Raw genomic sequence first — 17,016 nt, 5'->3', positions numbered from 1 at the left:
TGTGGCCTTTTTTTTTTTTTTTTTTTTTTTTTTGAATGGACATCTGTAAATTTCATTGATGAAATATAAAAAACATACAACTCTTACAACACAGAGCATAAAGTTCTGAGAAAAAGCATAGCCAAATGTTGTAAAATTACAAAGTTATAGATACAATCATAAAAATTTTACAATCAAGTACATATCTATGACTTCAAGCTTCCGTTAATCAATGTACAATTACGGTTAAGGAATAGATTTAGGATATGGGTAGCTTAAATGCAAAAAAAAAATTAAAATCAAAACAACAAAAAAACTAAAAATCCAGCCAAGAGAGATAAACCTCTACACCAATCTACTCATCCTTGGCCCGAAGGTTAGGAGACAATTCCATCCTCAACCCGAAGGCCAGGACAAAAAGAAAAAAACTAAAAATCTAGTTGTGAGAGATAAACCTCCAAATCGATCTACTCATCCTTGGCCCGAATGTCAGGAGAGAATTTCATCTTCGACCTGAAGGCCAAGACAAAAAGAATAAAAAAGAATAAAAAAAAAAAAAATCTCCACAAGCAGCAATGAAAGAGCACGGCATGGTAGACATCTCCAAGAAGACACGCCTTGGCTGATAAAGACGATCAAATTTAAGGTTGAAAAAACTAAATCTAGATCTAAAGCAAACCCACTAGAAACGGAGAACCAATGAGACCACAAAGAAGACACCGAACACTGCTAGGGAAGGAGGAGGAGGGAAGATCTAGATTCTCTTTGATTTCTTCTTTGGTGTTGTTGGGAGGAAGAGGAAAATAGAGTTCTAGAGAAAAGGCAATCTCTCTCTCTCTAGACTTTTGTTTTCAATCTGGAGAAAAATAAAATAAAATTAATGTGGTTTTTAAAATTATCATAGATCAAAATTTAAATTAATAATCATATATCATAAATTCAATAGTAATTTTAAAAATGTCATTTTTGAAAAAACATAAAAGAAGATTTAATTTAATTTTTTTTATTAATATTTACTCAATTGTATCCGCGTAGTTGTGGGTAGGGCTGTAAACGAGTCGAGCTTGAGCGAGTCAGGGCTGTCCAAGCTCGGCTCATTTAAAAATTTCATGAGCTCGAGCTCGAGCAGAGCTCATGCCGAGCTCCAAAATTTAAGCTTGGCTCGGCTCACTAAGGAAAATTCCTTGTGCGAGTCGAGCTCAAGCTCGCCTAGTAGCCGAGTTGAGCCGGGCGAGCCGAGCCGAGTTGGCTCAACTAATACAAACTTTTTTTTAAAAAAAAAAAAAAAAAATTTAACTTAAATGACTCATCTTCCAAATGAGACAAATTATATTAGTAAAAACGTTTTACTTCCCAACCAACAAATTGAGGGCAACTTTGATAAAAAAAACCGTTTATTATATATACAAATTATCTAACATTTTTTTTTTATATTGACCAATTAGCTCTCTCTATATATAACTAAACCAATTAACTAATTAGTTAACTTAGCTTAATACACAATACACTAGTTAACTATAAATAGTTATAAATGATATGACTACATTATTAATATTTTAACTATATATATTTAGTATTTATGCTACATACTATATAAGCATAAATACTATTTATAATATATAAACTATTTAATAAGTTATATATATATATATATATATATATATATATATATATATATATATACGAGTCGCGCTAATAAGCGAGTTGAGCCCCTATATGAGTATGTTCACGAACTTTAAATGAGCGAGTCGGGTTTTATACGAGTATGTATTGTTTAACAATCGAGTATAGTTTCGTGTCCACGAACGGCTCATTTAATAATCGAGTCGGGCACGAGCCGAGCTTTATTGAATCGATCCCGAGCGAGCTCACGGGTGGCTTTGTTCGTTTACAGCCCTAGTTGTGGGCAAATAAGCCTCACGTGATGTGATGCCCATTTAAGTGCAATTTTAACCTCACCGCCGAGATATGTATTGGTTTAGTCATGGTTAAAAGTATTTTTGTAAAATGGTAGTTTTTTTTTTTTTTTTTTTTTTTTTTTTTAAGCATAAAAAAAACATTCTTCGTTTATGGTTCTCTTTAGACTTCGTAACTGATGAACATCTACACTAGGACACAGACCATTTCCTCTCCCGTTAGTATGGGCCGCAGAAGGCCCATTGGTGAGGGGAGATTATTCTTCAGAATGCTAATTCCATTTCATACAACTTTTACAACTGAAAATTAAACCATTTCCTTGCTAACAAAGAGATCATTTAAATCTGGTGATGATATGACAGTGGGTGCGAACTACAACCAGATCTACTGTCAATCTAATGCAAGAAGATCTTACAAACCGTATGCACCCACCATCACTCCACCACGGGTGATTGCCATCATTTACAACATTAAATTGATTAACCACATCCCTAAGAGGTAGCTCAATCGGTTGGAGATTACGCCTCATGAAATAGAGATCACTAATTCAAATTTCTCCTCCCGCTTGTGTGCACATGTTTAAAAAAAAAAAAATTGAACAATCACCAATGAGCAAAATGTTAACATTGTTGCGGTTCGTGAGCCCTAATATAGTCGATTACTTCAAGGGATTACTTTTTATGGTCGACACCCGTAAGCTTCACCATCGGGAAACTACCACTAAACTGACTCGAGGAAGTTGGTGCCAATCTATAAACCTTACGGTTTACAAGAAAGACGGTAATAGACGGTCCCAACCTGACCGTAAGTTGTCTGGTTGAACTCTGTGAACTGGTTGGTGGAGGGGCGTAAAGAAGGGCTTAGGAAAAAAAAATTGACGTTCAGTTGAATTCAAACAGCAGCCATAATTGTAAGACCTTAGATTCGGAGTTGAGAAGGAAGTTTGTGGCAATATATTGGGATGGTCTATCTGTATGGACCTGAGGAAAGTAAGGTTAATTGCTTCTTAATCAGAACTACTTTTGTGTATACTCAAAACTCATTTGAATTGAACTTTTATCTTATTTTTCTCTCTTAAGGAGTAAAGAGGAGAGAAGTAGAGCAAAAGAAGCTCAAAAACGTGACTTTTAACATTGCTTTTGTATATCATTCTGGGTGACTTTTCAATTCCTTTATCACTGCTTCCACTCTCTTTGTATATTTTTCTCCATTGTGATGCTGAAAATCAAGGCTTTACACATTATCCTGTAGAATTTCTTCTTCTCGAATATGTGAACCCCACATGCCTATCCAATCTTCGCATGGGCTAACCTTTTTTTTGCTTGAAGAAGACAACAATTATCCTGTGTCACGAACGCAATCAATTAATCGGAGAATCCAGATGTCTTCATTGACCAAGCAGCACGTTAACTAGGCCAAGGCTTGAGCGATTATAGAACGATGAGACAGCTGCTGCTCATAAAGCTCCCGGAAGATATGGTATTTGGCATCATGGTACTTCTTCACCTTTGGGTCTTTAGATGGATGAATGACCTGCCAAAATTCAAACATGAAAAGGACAAATGCAAACTATAAACCTAGGCCTCATATGCAGTCTCACAAAACATAGCATATAGATAACATCTGAAATGATGCCGTGCTGTTTGTGCAAGTTTGACGTATCAAAATTTTTTATGTCCTATTGCTTCTGAATCAAGACCAAATACGATGAAGATGCCAACTATGCGGTATAACAAATCATGCGGAAAGTTTTACCCCAGACCAATGTTCAAGTTCCTTTCTGAGCTTGAACACTTTTCTCACCTCATTGGCTATCTTTAATATGAAGAAATATGATCAAGGAATTATAATGCTATAAAAGAACCATACCTGACCAGCTGCATTCAGGGCCCTCATGGCCTTAATCAGACTAGAATATTTCCTTGCAGCAACTGCACCAAGAATGGCAGCACCCAAAAGCACAGACTCACTCTCACGTGGAAGAATTATAGGGCAACCTACAACAATCATGAACAAGTAGGCCAAGAGTTAACATGAATAGTGTAATGCTAAAATGAACTAAATAAAATATCCAGGGCATTCTTCATGACTTCTCTTCCCTCGTAGATTTATCAGAAGGTTAATTTACTTATCCACATTTACACTGTACACCTGATGCAGCTGCCATGGAATTCAATCGCTGTCTTTTCATATTCAGATTTGCGAATCTAAGGGTTTTGTGCATATGATATAGGCCTATGTATAGGGTTTTTCTTAAGGTCCGAAGTGTGCTTTCTTGGTCTTTTAGTTATTAGCTTTATCTAGCAGCCTTAATTAGGTAAGTATCAAGTCTGATTTGATTTCATATGGTCTTCTTCTTCTTCTCTCTATTTATTTATTATTAACATTTAGGAGAGTTTTACTTGTCAAGCAAGTCTATTAGATAGATTCTTAAATGTGGCCAATTGTTATCAATGAATGAGATGAATTTATGAAAGTTGAGTATTTTAAGGACACGTTGCCTAGGAGTTCTCCTGTCTCTGCTTCTATTCTTTCTTGCTCATGGCACTTTTTTATTCTCTTCATTGTCAGCATACTATCCTTACTGCTCCACACTACTATTCTCTGCAAGTGGATCTCTGTTTACAGTCCAACAGAATCTATACAATGAAATCAACCCCCAGGACCTCATCAATTTAATTTCCCACCAAATTAGAACCATCCAACCACCTTTCCTTTACAAAGCAGCCCCTAGGTAAGAGATTCTATACGCTGTCCTGTAGCAATGTGTCAATAAGTGTCAACCATTGTTAGCCAGTCCAGCCATTTCTTAGCAATATTCATAATCAGAACAGGAAACAAAGGTCCAGTTCACTGAACAAACCAACCTATCGTATGAGTAAACTACATAATTACTGCATGCTAAGCTGATGACACAATTTGAAGCACAATCAATAAATTGTAAAATTATATAACACCATTGCGCATGCTCCAAAAAAGTGAAGGTTCTAATCATTGTATACAATTTGCAGAAAGTTCTAATCATCTGCTACAGTAAAGCAACAAGAAAAAGAAAAGAAACCCTAAAATATTGACTTTACATGCGCACAATCCACCCAACCCCCCCCCCCCCCCAAAAAGAAAAAGAAAAAAGAAAAAGAGAGAGAGATACCAATGATATCTGCTTGTTCTTGAATGAATAAGGGGTTCTTTGCAAGGCCACCACATGCAAGTATTGTGTCAATCTGTACAAGAAGAATCAAAAAAAAGATTCAAGGTTTAAACAACTGTAAAAAGAATAATAATCTAGAAAAGCATTCACCTACTCAGCTATAAAGCGGTCCTTTCCAGTCATTATAATCAAAAAATTTATGCTTCTCAACTGTTTATTTATTAAGCAACATGGCGTACCAAGGTTTGCTAATGGTTTGCATGAGGCCTTAACAGCTGTTCATGCACCAAATAGATATGTTTATTTGCCAAGTTTTGAATAGACCACAAATAATCCACTCTAAACTGATATATTTCATTTTGTAGTACATTTCTATACAGCATCAATGCCAGAGCATTACGTCATTTCTTGATTTTTATTTTCCTTATAAAAATCAATAAGCACTTCATCGACACACTGTTCTCAGTTTCTGATGGGACGCTAATACTGCTCAACAACAGGGTATTGCTAGAAGATCATTTGAGCCACTTGCATCACACCAACTTCATATCCTCTTTTTGATCACTGGTCTCCAGCGTTCTTGAAATTTCTTCCGGGAAGCCCCTTGGTGTAATGGTGGCTTATTTGAATTAAGTAGGTACAAAGTGGGCCCACTTGAAAGCTAAAACTTAAAGCAACAGAAATTCCTTCTAATCTTCTTCTCCAGCCCTTGACATCTTTCAAAGCAAGTGGGAAGACCAACGATCTTGGAAGTGAATGGGCTTTAACCTTTCCATTCTTTTACCTTTCTTCAGGACAGGTAGCCCAGCCTCCACCAGGCAAGGAGTTTCAAAATCATGTTGATGGTGCTGTGTTCTAGTTCCTCTCATAAGACTAGCACTGATGTGGAGGAAGAAACTTTGAAAAGGGGGAACATAATATTACTTTTAAAAGAGTACAAATAGTGGAAGTCACCGTAGAATTGGAAAGTATAATAGCAAATGAACTACAGCAACTAAAAAACTAAAGGATAACATATTTTCAACAAGTTGGCCCGTAAAGCCTAGGCTTAGGTGATGACAATGTGCGGTGGGGTTCGGGTGCATATTCGATCCCAATCTTGCCTTGGCAATTTAAAAACCCTTAAAATAAAAATATGGGGGGATTGAAATCTCTCACCTTTTGTTTGCAGATGACACTGATTTTCGGTGGGGCTGACCCAGATCATTTGCGCCATTTACGGTGTTTGTTCTTAAGTTTTGAAGCTGTCTCAAGCTTGAAGTGTTGCTTCTTATGTGTTGATGAAGTGGATGGGCTGGCTGGTATTTTGGGCTGTGGGGTTGCTTCTTTGCGTTTGAAGTATCTTGGTCACCCATTGAAAGCTTCATACGGCCAAGTCTATTTGGGACAGATTTATTGAAAAGATAGAGCATCGGTTGGCCAGTTGAGAAATGATGTATTTGTCTAAAGGTGAGAGGGTTACCCTCATCAAGAGCACACTTTCCAATTTGCCTATGTATCCCTCTCCATGTGAGTGTTGCAAACCGTATTAAGAAGCTTCAACGTGACTTCCTTTGGGGTGGGCTAGGAGAAGAGTTCAAATTTCACCTACTAAGCTGGTCCAAGGTTTATTAACCAATTGAAGAGAGAGGTTTGGGGATTTAGAACTTACTAATGTTCAGTCGGACTCTCTTAGAGAAATGGCTTTTGCACTATATGCATGAGAGAGAGGCTTAAAGGAGAGTTGTCGTGGACTCCAAACTTAGCAGTTCATTGGGTGTGTTGTGTTCTAATGAGCCTCTTAGGGCATATGTGGTGGGGTTATGGAAGAATATTAAGAAGATTTTGAGGAAGTTCTCAAGTCATACCAAATTTGAGGTGGGAGATAGATCAAAAGTTAAATTCTAGCGTGATATGTGGTGTGGGGACAAGGGCCCTAAGGAAGCCTTTTTCAGCTTTATTTGGTATTGCATGTGTGAAGGATGCTTCTATAGCAGCTCACTTGGAGCTATTTGGTGGGTCCAATCAATGGAAGGTTAGTTTTGTCAGAGCAGCTCATGATTGGGAAATGGATGTGTTTGCTTCATTCTTTAGGTTGTTATATTCAATCAATGTCACTTGAGTCCGTGAAGATAAGCTTTGGTGGGCCCCTTCTAAAAGAGGATTGTTTGATGTTAGATCTTTCTATAGTATCCTGAGTTGCAAGGAAGGCTCTCTTTCCCCTTGGAAGAGTATTTAGCTTTATTTGTTTGGTCGGCGACCCTAGGAAAGATCCTTACTATGGATAATTTTAGAAAGTAGCATGTTATAGTGATCAATAGGTGTTGCATGTGCAAAAGAAATGGGGGGTCCGTGGATTATCTTCATCTTCATTGTGAGGTGGCGTGTGCCTTATGGAATGCTTTCTATAGTCACTTTGTGATTTCTTGGGTTATGCCTAGTCGAGTTATTGATTTGTATGCATGTTGATGGACTGCTGATACCACTCGGAGTGCTGCTGTGTGGAAGACGGTATTCTTTTGTCTTTTATGATGTATTTGGAGGCAAAGGAATGACAGGAGTTTTACAGATCGTGAGAATGCCATGGAGGAGCTCAAGTCTTTTTTCTTGAATACTCTTTAACTATGGACAGCTGCTTATATTTCTCCTTTGGTCTTAAGTTGTCATGATTTTCTTATTCTATTTTCTTCTTCTAGCTATGTATTTTCTTTTGTATACTTCATACGTACTTGGAGGCATCTTGTGCTTTCAATAATATCTTGATTACTTAAAAAAGAAAATGGACATAAATGAAAGCTAAAAGTTTAACCTTAAACTCAAAATGCATAGAAAACTTTGAAGGATACATTGAAACAAACTCTTCTCCAAAAGTATGGATGTAATGTTTTAGCCAAAAAGGAAAAAAAAAAAAAAAAAAAAATTATATACACAGAAAACATACAATATTACCCATAATTCTCTTATTTTTAAAGTATTGTTTAACTTCAAATGCACATTTGTGAGTCGCAAAGTTAAAACATTTTTATAGGGTAAGATGTATATCTTTTTTTTGATAAGTAAAAGTAGAGTAAAGAAAGGTAAGATGTATATCTAGTTCAAATAACTGTATGAAGTGTAGGTCCATATTCTTACACTGTGACCATGGGCATTGCAATGCTCTACAATGTGACGTGTACCATATGCAATACCCTGTAAGGTAGCCAGGTACAGAAGAGCCAACTGTTTCTCACTTGTGTCAAGCGTTAAGCCACAGACCATTCCTCTTGATTTAGGGTCTGCAATAGGAGACCTGAGACATAACCCATTTAGCAGCTTAATTTTTGGAAGAGAAGTCTTGAATCAAAGTTTGGTCTATAACCATTTACCTGTTCCCATGAAAGTCAGGTAGGACATGTATGTCTTCGGTCAAAGCAGCAAGAAATGGATGCTTCAGATCAAGCATCATTGTTTCTAATATCTCGTTCAGAAGTTCAAAAACAGAAATAGCTGGAAGATTACAAAAGAAAATATAGATAAACCTATATTAGATTTGTATAGAAAGATATTCACCCCGTTTATTTTAGTAAACATGTACCACAAACTAAGTTAGAGTGAACAATCTCACATCTAGAAGCAGCACGATTTGCAAGGCGTGGTGATGCAACGTGGTTTTCAATTACATGGTCCAATAATGCACCAGTAGCACTCTGACCACCTTCTGTGAGCCAATATTCAGGTACCATAGCTGAACACATAGAAAGACAGAAAAGGATAATTATGTTATCACTTAGTACATGCCAAATTCTTAAATGATGCAGAAATTCTTAAATTTTCCATGCCCTAAAAGAATGGCATACTGAACATGAAGTTCCAAAAATGTACCTGACCAGAATGGTCCCCAGACACCTGGAATAAACAACTTGCTCCGTGATATAGCCATATGGCAAGTAGAAGTTCCACAGACTAGTACCATTCGGTGGCATATAGCTTCCATGTCACGCTCTGAAAATATATAGTTTTTTAGTAAGAAAAACATATTATACCAAGTTAAGCTACTAAATCATGATAGTAAGAAAATCTTTTGACAAGCCATAATAACCTTTAGCTTCAGAATCCAAAAGTGGAACACTTTCCATTAGCCCCACACCACCAGCATGAGCATCAATCAGTGAAGTCCCAACAGGAATTCCCGCTACAAGTCCCAGTTCCTGGAAATCCAAATGACTTGGATAAGCAAGAAACTAGCCACAAGATTGTGTCAATCATATCAAGTTAAATCACCCCCCAAACGCCAAAAAATGTGATGCTTCAGGCTGTCTTGCAACTAAATAAATATATTTGTTAAGCTAATGGACCTCAAGGGATGCCACTCGAAATCAATGTGAAATCTTCAGTACAAAATTTCTTGCCTTTGCGGCAGCTGGAGTAAGACCAGAACCCAAAGGATGGCCGGGGAAAGCTACACTTCGTCCTGTTGACATTGTTCATTGCCGAGTTAGAAACAGCATCAGAAATTACAAATTGTATAGTAAAAAAATAAAATGAAATTAAAAAAAAAAAAAAAGTTCAAAGACTTGCAATAACCAAACAAGAAATTATTGTTAATTACTCAGAATTTACCTGTATGTTTAAAAAATCAAGAACAAACAGATAACCCATTCCAGAAAGACGAATACCAATAAGAATATAATTTAGGGTACAGACATCCAGGTCATCCACCAAAAGATTTCTTTATTTTTCATCACTAACAATCATATGCATAATCAAGGGCGGAACTAAGAAATTTTGTTTAGGGTGGCCGGAACTAAAGACAAAGATGGTTGTGCTAACTTTTGTTTGTGCTAGTTTGCCTTTGGTTTCAGAGCTAGGTCGAAATGGATTGCTTTTCTTTAGAGGTTGTGTAGTGGTGTGCTAAGGCAGCCTGCAGCTTTATTCCCAAAAAGGAGCCAAGCCATGGGCAAACCAAGTGGCCACCTACTCACGTGATGACAAATTCAAGCCAAAGTTTTGTTTTTTAATATACGCAGTACAAGGAAAATGAATGGGAAAATTCAAGCATTGTTGCTAGAATCAAGTAGACACATGAGTCTGATGGGTGGCCATGTGGGCATCAGAAAGTCTGCCAGTTTTGTATTTTATTTTACTTTATGGATGACATCTTGTTTTCTCTTAAATGTCTGCCGGACATAAACTCTGGGGTGGCCAAGACAAAAAGCTGCAGGAACCTTCATATAAAATTGCTGGTTATAAGAGATTCCAAAATTTTAGGGGTTGCCAGGGTTCCCCCAACCTACAATGTAGGTCCGCCCCTGCTGCATAATGCTTATGTTTTTAAGAGTTTCACCTGTTTGAAGACAGATCAAAGGATTCTACCCAAAGGCTCAGCCAGGACTAATAGTTTGCAACTTCACTTAGTTGTCGAATAAATCGCTGTATTTCCAAAAATTTTATATATACATTTATAATTTTTTTTTTTGCATATTTGTCGAAGAAAAGTAATTAAAAAGAAAAAAATTCCATGCAAAAAGTGGTCCTTATTTTCACATGCACAGTGCCATTGTTCCACTGAAAATGTCTGTATGTGGAGGAAGATTTTTCCAAAGATCAGAGTCAAAAGCAATAGTGACCATATATGGGTTTTTCCACTGGTAATCACACATGAACAACATAACTGCTACTCGGGCTAAATTACTTGTCACAGGTCTGTACACTAAAACCAATTTACGATTTGAAATTCAGAACCCCATAATGCTGGAAAAACATAGACAAGCTATCTTTAGAATACACAGCAAGAACATCTAAATAAATGGCATCCAATTAACAAGGAAGGTTGTCTTCCTCACATCTTAAGAAAACACAAGGAGAACATTTAAATAGTCAAACAAAATGACATGCCAAAGGGTTAAGATCTTGTTCATTTTTTGACCATCAGCACTTCACAGAATATCAACTATGAGAAAGGATTTCAAATATGCTCCATGTTAAGTTATCAAGAAGTCCTGTCAGCAGAGAAAATAAACAAAACAGAAATTGTCCAGCAAGCATACCTATCTTAGCATGATGCCCATCTACAAGATCACCTAATCCAATCTCCTCCCAGAAGTCATCATCCCATCCACAAGCTTCCATATCTCGCGAATCTTTTTCACTGCCTTGCTGCATGTGTGCATGACCAAGATACATCCATTTGCACACAGTGGTGCACAGACTCCGAGTATCATCTCCTGTTGCCCTAGAATAATCCAAATAAATCAAGATAATAATCAAGTTGAAATCCAATAGATGTGTAATAAGAAAGATGCCAGGACTTCGAGAAGATTTACTCATGACTGGCAGATTCAAATCACCTGTATGACAACCAATCACTTAAGTCCATCCACCTGAACACCATTGACCAAGATTCTTGCAAATTTTCTTTCACCCATAGAAGCTGAAATATTGGTCTGTATCAGAAAATTTTCAATAGAGAGACAAAGAACCAATAGAGAAACAACATTTTTTACTCAAAAGATAAACATTAAAGAAATAATTGTCTGAAGAAAATGGACACGTTTGTTAGAATCTAACTGCCTCACCAACTAATCTCAAAAGGTAGAACTATGATACATTTTATTATTATATAATTTTATTTTAATCAGCAAAATGACATTTGGTGCTCTTTGAGATGGTCATCTGCCTTTGTTCACAGCCTATCATTCAATTCCCCTGCCATGCCCAGAACCATTATGTTTAACTTATCAACAGATTCAACTTTCTAGACTTTCCATATTGCTTTGAACAGCCTGACGAGTTTCTTGATGCTACACCATTTGAAATAACACCTCCTATCTAGGTCCACTACAGCCACGGTTCTAATTTTCACAACCTAGACAGGCCAAAAGGCCCAAACTACTTCTATGGTAATTACATCAACATTATTCACATAAATGATTCTATGTTTCATTTTGGGCAAGGCAAAGATTCTGGTGGTTTAATTCACAACCAGGTTCCTTAAATTATTGGAAAATTTAATGAAATCAGTGGCGCCAGTGATGCAGGGAGCTATAAGCTGGTTTTGTTTGATTCCAGTTTTATTTAATTTTAAGATTTTTGATATTTTTTTATTTTTAGCAAAGGCTGAAATTTTAGTGCCTTAGATTTAATTTTAGGATTTATTATGTTATTGGGTTTTGTTTGTGGATATCGCTAATTATTTGGTTTTGGGCCGTTAGTAGTTAAACCCAAGGAGTCTAAGTATATTAGGGTGAGGCAATATGGGCATATAAATATGGATGTAATGTTTTTTTTTTTTTTCAGTCGAATGAAAAAAAGAACAAAAAAACAGCTATGAGGAAATTTTTAGCAACGAGGATTGTGTGATGCAACCCTTCACCAAGGGGTGATGTCAAAGAACCCTAAGTGTGATGTTTAGGAACTAGGTGTGATGCCTAGGTTAGTCTCTTTTAAGTTTCCAGCAATTTTGTTTCAAATCCCAACTAATACCTTTTTTTTGTAAGTAATTGACCCCATAAACATGAAGAAGACCAATTGCTTTTAGAAACCCAGCATGATGCTACGTTCAGACACCAACTACCATGCAAGAGGATATTAAGAACATAACACAGGATTGTATAGTGCAGAAAGCCGAAACATGATTAGAATAATATACCTTTGGTGGCTGCATCTCTGGGGAAAGGGCTCCACCACAGTACTGTAATACAGGTGAGTGATGGGAATTGATCCTTTCAGCTTGTGCTACAGCTCTATGGTCCATCCATACTATGATATTTCTTCTTGAATCACCACTCCAAGAAACTGTGACAGGAGAGCCATCAGCATCCACCGCAACTGCAAAGATAAATCACATTCTTCGCTAATTATATAGGCTCCATCCTCCACAATGTAGGCGTAATAAGAAAGTTATGACAAGTTATCTTTGGGGCCTGTTTGGAATTGCGTTTAAGAGGCCTAAAAATGTTTTTAACACTCAAAAAGTCCGTTCGAAGAAAAAAGTATTTGTTTAGTAAAAAAATTAAAAGCGCTTTTAAGTGTTCAAAAAGCCTAAAAATAGCAAAAACGCACTTTTGGCAAAAGCTTAAAAATGAAACTTTTGCCCAAAAACTCTTTTTGACTTAAAAACTCTATTTCTCAAACGCAATGCCAAACAGGCTCTTATTCAGAAAACGGCCAAACAATCAACCAGAAAATTACACACCAAGAGAACAAGTAGCCGCAAATCCCAGACCCTTCACTTCTTCCTTGGCGACATTAGCAAGGGAGCATGATGATTTCACAGCCGCGCAAATGGCATGCCAGATATCTGTAGAAGATTGCTGGTTTGGAAAAGAAAGTTTGTCAATGATCATCTATATCCCATATTTATATTTGATAAACATCTATTGCTTTGCTCGACAATTACATTGTCCTAATATGCTGCCCCAAGGAACTTCCTTTCCAATTTCATAACTATTTGATGAATTTTAATTGTTCATTAGCATTACCTCAACACAGTCCCCCTCTTTCCAAATCTGTATTGGGCTACTAGAAGAACCCAGAAGCTTCCCGTTCTCATCAAACAGACCTGTATAAAGAATCCCACCGTAACGAAAATCCGTAGCGTTTATGGAGAGTAATTACTACAATTTGCATTCTTCAAAAAGATACATAACACGAAAAGAATGAAACCGCAAAAAAAGAACACAATGAAACCAATCCCAATCGAATGGTGAACGCTCGCGAATACCACGAAAAACTAACCAACAAGCATCACAAACGTATATATATATATATATATATAGAGAGAGAGAGAGAAAGCAAGGGAGAGTGGACCTGCGCGGGCACTGCCGGTGCCAACGTCGACACCGAGGAAAACGGAGCGGAGAGGGGCGGAGTCTGATGCGGCATCGGGGGAGGCGGAGGCGGCCATTTCGAGGAAGGAGTAGGCCGGGGAGGGATGGTGTGGCTGGGGCAGCAGTGGGGTTGTATCGGACCACCCTCTTCTTTTGCCAGACATTTCTCCTTTTCTCTCTTTATCCACTTTTTGTCTTTTTGTCTCTCTCTTGATTTGGATTATTAAAGAAATATGAACCTAATCTGGTTTTTTTAAGTTTTCAACGATGCGAAAAAGAAAACAAAAAGGTCTGAACCTTTTTTTTTTTTTTTTTTTTTTTTAAAGCTTTTTTTACTTCATTCCCAACGAGAAGAAGATTTGACCGTCCCAAATGGATAACTCAATTGGTTGTGAATTACGTCTCATGAAGTGGAGGACACTAGTTCGAATCTCTCTCCTCTTTCCTTTGTGAACATGTCAAAAAAAAGAAAAAGATTTGACTGAGCTTAGGTGGGGTCTTATCTATAAATTTAATGGTTTATTTATAGAGAAGTGGTAGAGAGTCAAACAAATGAACTCAAAATTTTTTTAAAACTAACGTGGCAAGGGTTTTTAAATTAAAAAATGCAATTATTTCTCCATTGTCTACCACTCATGGTTTATCACGTCAGTTTAAAAATTTTTTCTAAGTTCATTTGTTTGGCTCCCTAACTTTTCTCTTATTTGTAAGATGCTATCGGAAAAATATAGACAAAATATTGACACCAATTATTTTTCTTTATTAAAAGCCTAAAACAAAAATAACATTTTCTAAAATAACTTGAGGTAGCTATTCATAATAAGTAGGTACAACATTTTTTAGTCAAATTTTAGCCGGCTTCCTTAAAATACCTTCTACACAAAAGTAAGGATTAAAAATTTTGGAGTCATCTTTGGTTTTTTATTCTATCTTTTGTGTTGTAGGCTGATTCGAGCTTCTGATTTACTATGACATTGATATCTTCGGTTTCTTTTGTGTCTCTTGTCTTGGTGGTAATTTGATGACATTGAAATCTTCTTTCTTTTGCCTCATAAGCAACTTCTTAAAAACAAAATATATTTTTTAAGTAGCCATTATAAATATAAAGAATAACATTAATCTAGGTAGAATAATGAAAAGTATGGAAGACTTTTTTCCTGCAGGATATGGAACATAGACCTTGCAATCTCAGTCGCCATTTTCTGATTCTTAAGAATTGTAGGAAATTTCATCCGACTTGCTCCATTATTTCAATCACTTCTTTAAGATTGTTTTATAGATTTTGGCATTCCAACAAACGGCAACATCATATTGCCATTCTCGTTATTTTGCTTTGAAAAAGCAGTTCGTACGCTGTCAATTTAGATTTTTTTATTACGGATGATACGTTTTTTTTTTTTTTTTTGGAAAAGGTACTCCAAACTTCATTGATAAAAAAAAACCTTAAACTATGGATACATTGTTTTGCATGCAAATGGGAAAGTCTTGTCGCCATACTTTGTCCTCCCCTAGAGAGAGTGCAAGCTTGGCAAGTTTGTGTGCCTCCCCGTTAGCCTCCTGATGTGTATGAACCACTGTGCATTCCTGGAATTGTTGTAGCAGGCGTTGAGCATCCTAGATTATATGTCCGTACGGTCCCCACCCTCCACCTTCAGTGTGGAAAGCTTTGACAACCTGGAGTGTATCACCTTCCAGGATGAGTTGCGGTATACCCAACAAAGCGCTGAATTCTGCTCCTCGCCGTGCTGCTATTGCTGCAGCCATAGCTGGGTCTTGGATGTAGGCCTTCATTTTGCAAAGCATGGCTATCACTCTTCACCCATGGTGTCTGATAACAATGACAATCCCTATCCTCCTCCCATTCTCGTCAACAGAAGCGTCCCAGTTCACTTTGACCACTCCCATAGCTGGCTTATGCCATGGTGTAGGGATGGGTGCCCTTGGTTTGATTTGAGAAATGACAGCTTGCGCTTCAGTCTTAGAGAAAGCTTCCACTTGTTCCACTGCCTAGCAGAGAATGACTTTTGGACTTGTGAATTTTCCTCTGAATACCACAACATTCCTCTTGTGCCAAATTTGCCTTGCAACTATCACTGCCAGTTGTAGCTCCTCCATTGTGGTTATGTCCATCAAGAGCTCAAGAATGCTCATAAAGTCAGTTGCTTCACTGGGACTCTTCTGCACCTTTATAGTGCACTCAGACCAAACATCACAGGCATATGGGCAACTCCATAAGAAGTGCCCTGCTATTTCGACCTCCAAATTGCAAATTGGGCAAAGTGGGTCTAGTGTGATATGCTTCTTAAAAAGTTTCTCTTTGGTGGGTAAGATGTCACTGCAGGCCTTCCAAAGAAACATCTTCACTGCTGGGGGGCCTCCAATCTTCCATAGAACCTTCCACAAAGGCTTGTTTTTGTCCCTATCAGAACAGCTTCCATTGTCCACTTCATATTTTTCTTTGGCAAGATGGCATGCGTTGTGAACCGTGTATTCTTCAGTCTTGCTGCATTTCCATACCATGTGATCCTCTCCTCTGCATTGACAGACTACTATGCTGCAAATGAGGCTCGCTTCCTCTGCCGAGAAGACTTCATGGACTAGCTAGAGCCGTATTCCACCAATTGGTGTCCCTATCCAGCAGCTCACACACCTTTGTATTCCTGGCAAAAATAAGGACTGGGGATTGGAGAAAACTACCAATTTTCATGGGAGCCCATTTATCGGTCCATATACCAATTTTGTTCCCATCTCCCACTCTCTAGGTCAGCCCCTCCATGAATAATCTTCGTGAATTCCAAATACTCCTCCACACGAAAGAAAGTTGTCTTCCTAGGTTTACTTCCAAAAAAGTACCATTAATTGGATAGTATTTTTCTTGAATGATTTTGGATGCTAGCCCGTTAGGGTTTTAAAGCAATCTCCACCCTTGTTTTGCAAGAAGGGCCATATTGAACCATTCCAAATCTCGATGCCCTAGTCCTCCCTTCTCCTTTGCCCGTCCAAGCTTGGACCAACTCATCCATGCAACTCGGCTGTCATTCTATTTATGGCCCCACCAGAACTTAGACATCAGAGAATTGATCTCCCTACAAAGAGTCTTTGGTAGTTAAAAGACGCTCATAGTATAAGTTAGAATGACTTGAAACACTGCCTTCAATAACACCTTCTTGCCTGCCTGAGACA

At 37.5% G+C, this 17,016-nt stretch overlaps 1 protein-coding gene across 1 annotated transcript; it reads right to left on the bottom strand.

Moving 5' to 3' along the window:
• Positions 1–3,005: 3,005 nt before the first annotated feature.
• Positions 3,006–14,029, bottom strand: LOC132189317 (FGGY family of carbohydrate kinase). The gene is made up of 15 exons (XM_059603998.2): positions 13,814–14,029; positions 13,486–13,565; positions 13,200–13,317; positions 12,654–12,832; positions 11,353–11,435; positions 11,053–11,237; positions 9,415–9,476; positions 9,105–9,213; positions 8,888–9,007; positions 8,631–8,750; positions 8,392–8,512; positions 8,159–8,315; positions 5,048–5,120; positions 3,766–3,893; positions 3,006–3,429 (listed from the first exon to the last, which is right to left on the bottom strand). The coding sequence occupies exons 1-15, from the start codon at positions 13,995–13,997 to the stop codon at positions 3,307–3,309; spliced, it is 1,842 nt and encodes a 613-aa protein (XP_059459981.1). The 5' UTR covers positions 13,998–14,029; the 3' UTR covers positions 3,006–3,306.
• Positions 14,030–17,016: the final 2,987 nt, after the last annotated feature.

Source organism: Corylus avellana, chromosome 9 (assembly GCF_965113065.1).
Source record: "Corylus avellana chromosome 9, dhCorAvel1.hap1.2, whole genome shotgun sequence".
NCBI lineage: Eukaryota > Viridiplantae > Streptophyta > Magnoliopsida > Fagales > Betulaceae > Corylus > Corylus avellana.
Note: the sequence above shows the minus strand (reverse complement) of the source record. Positions and strands in the feature narration are given on the sequence as shown.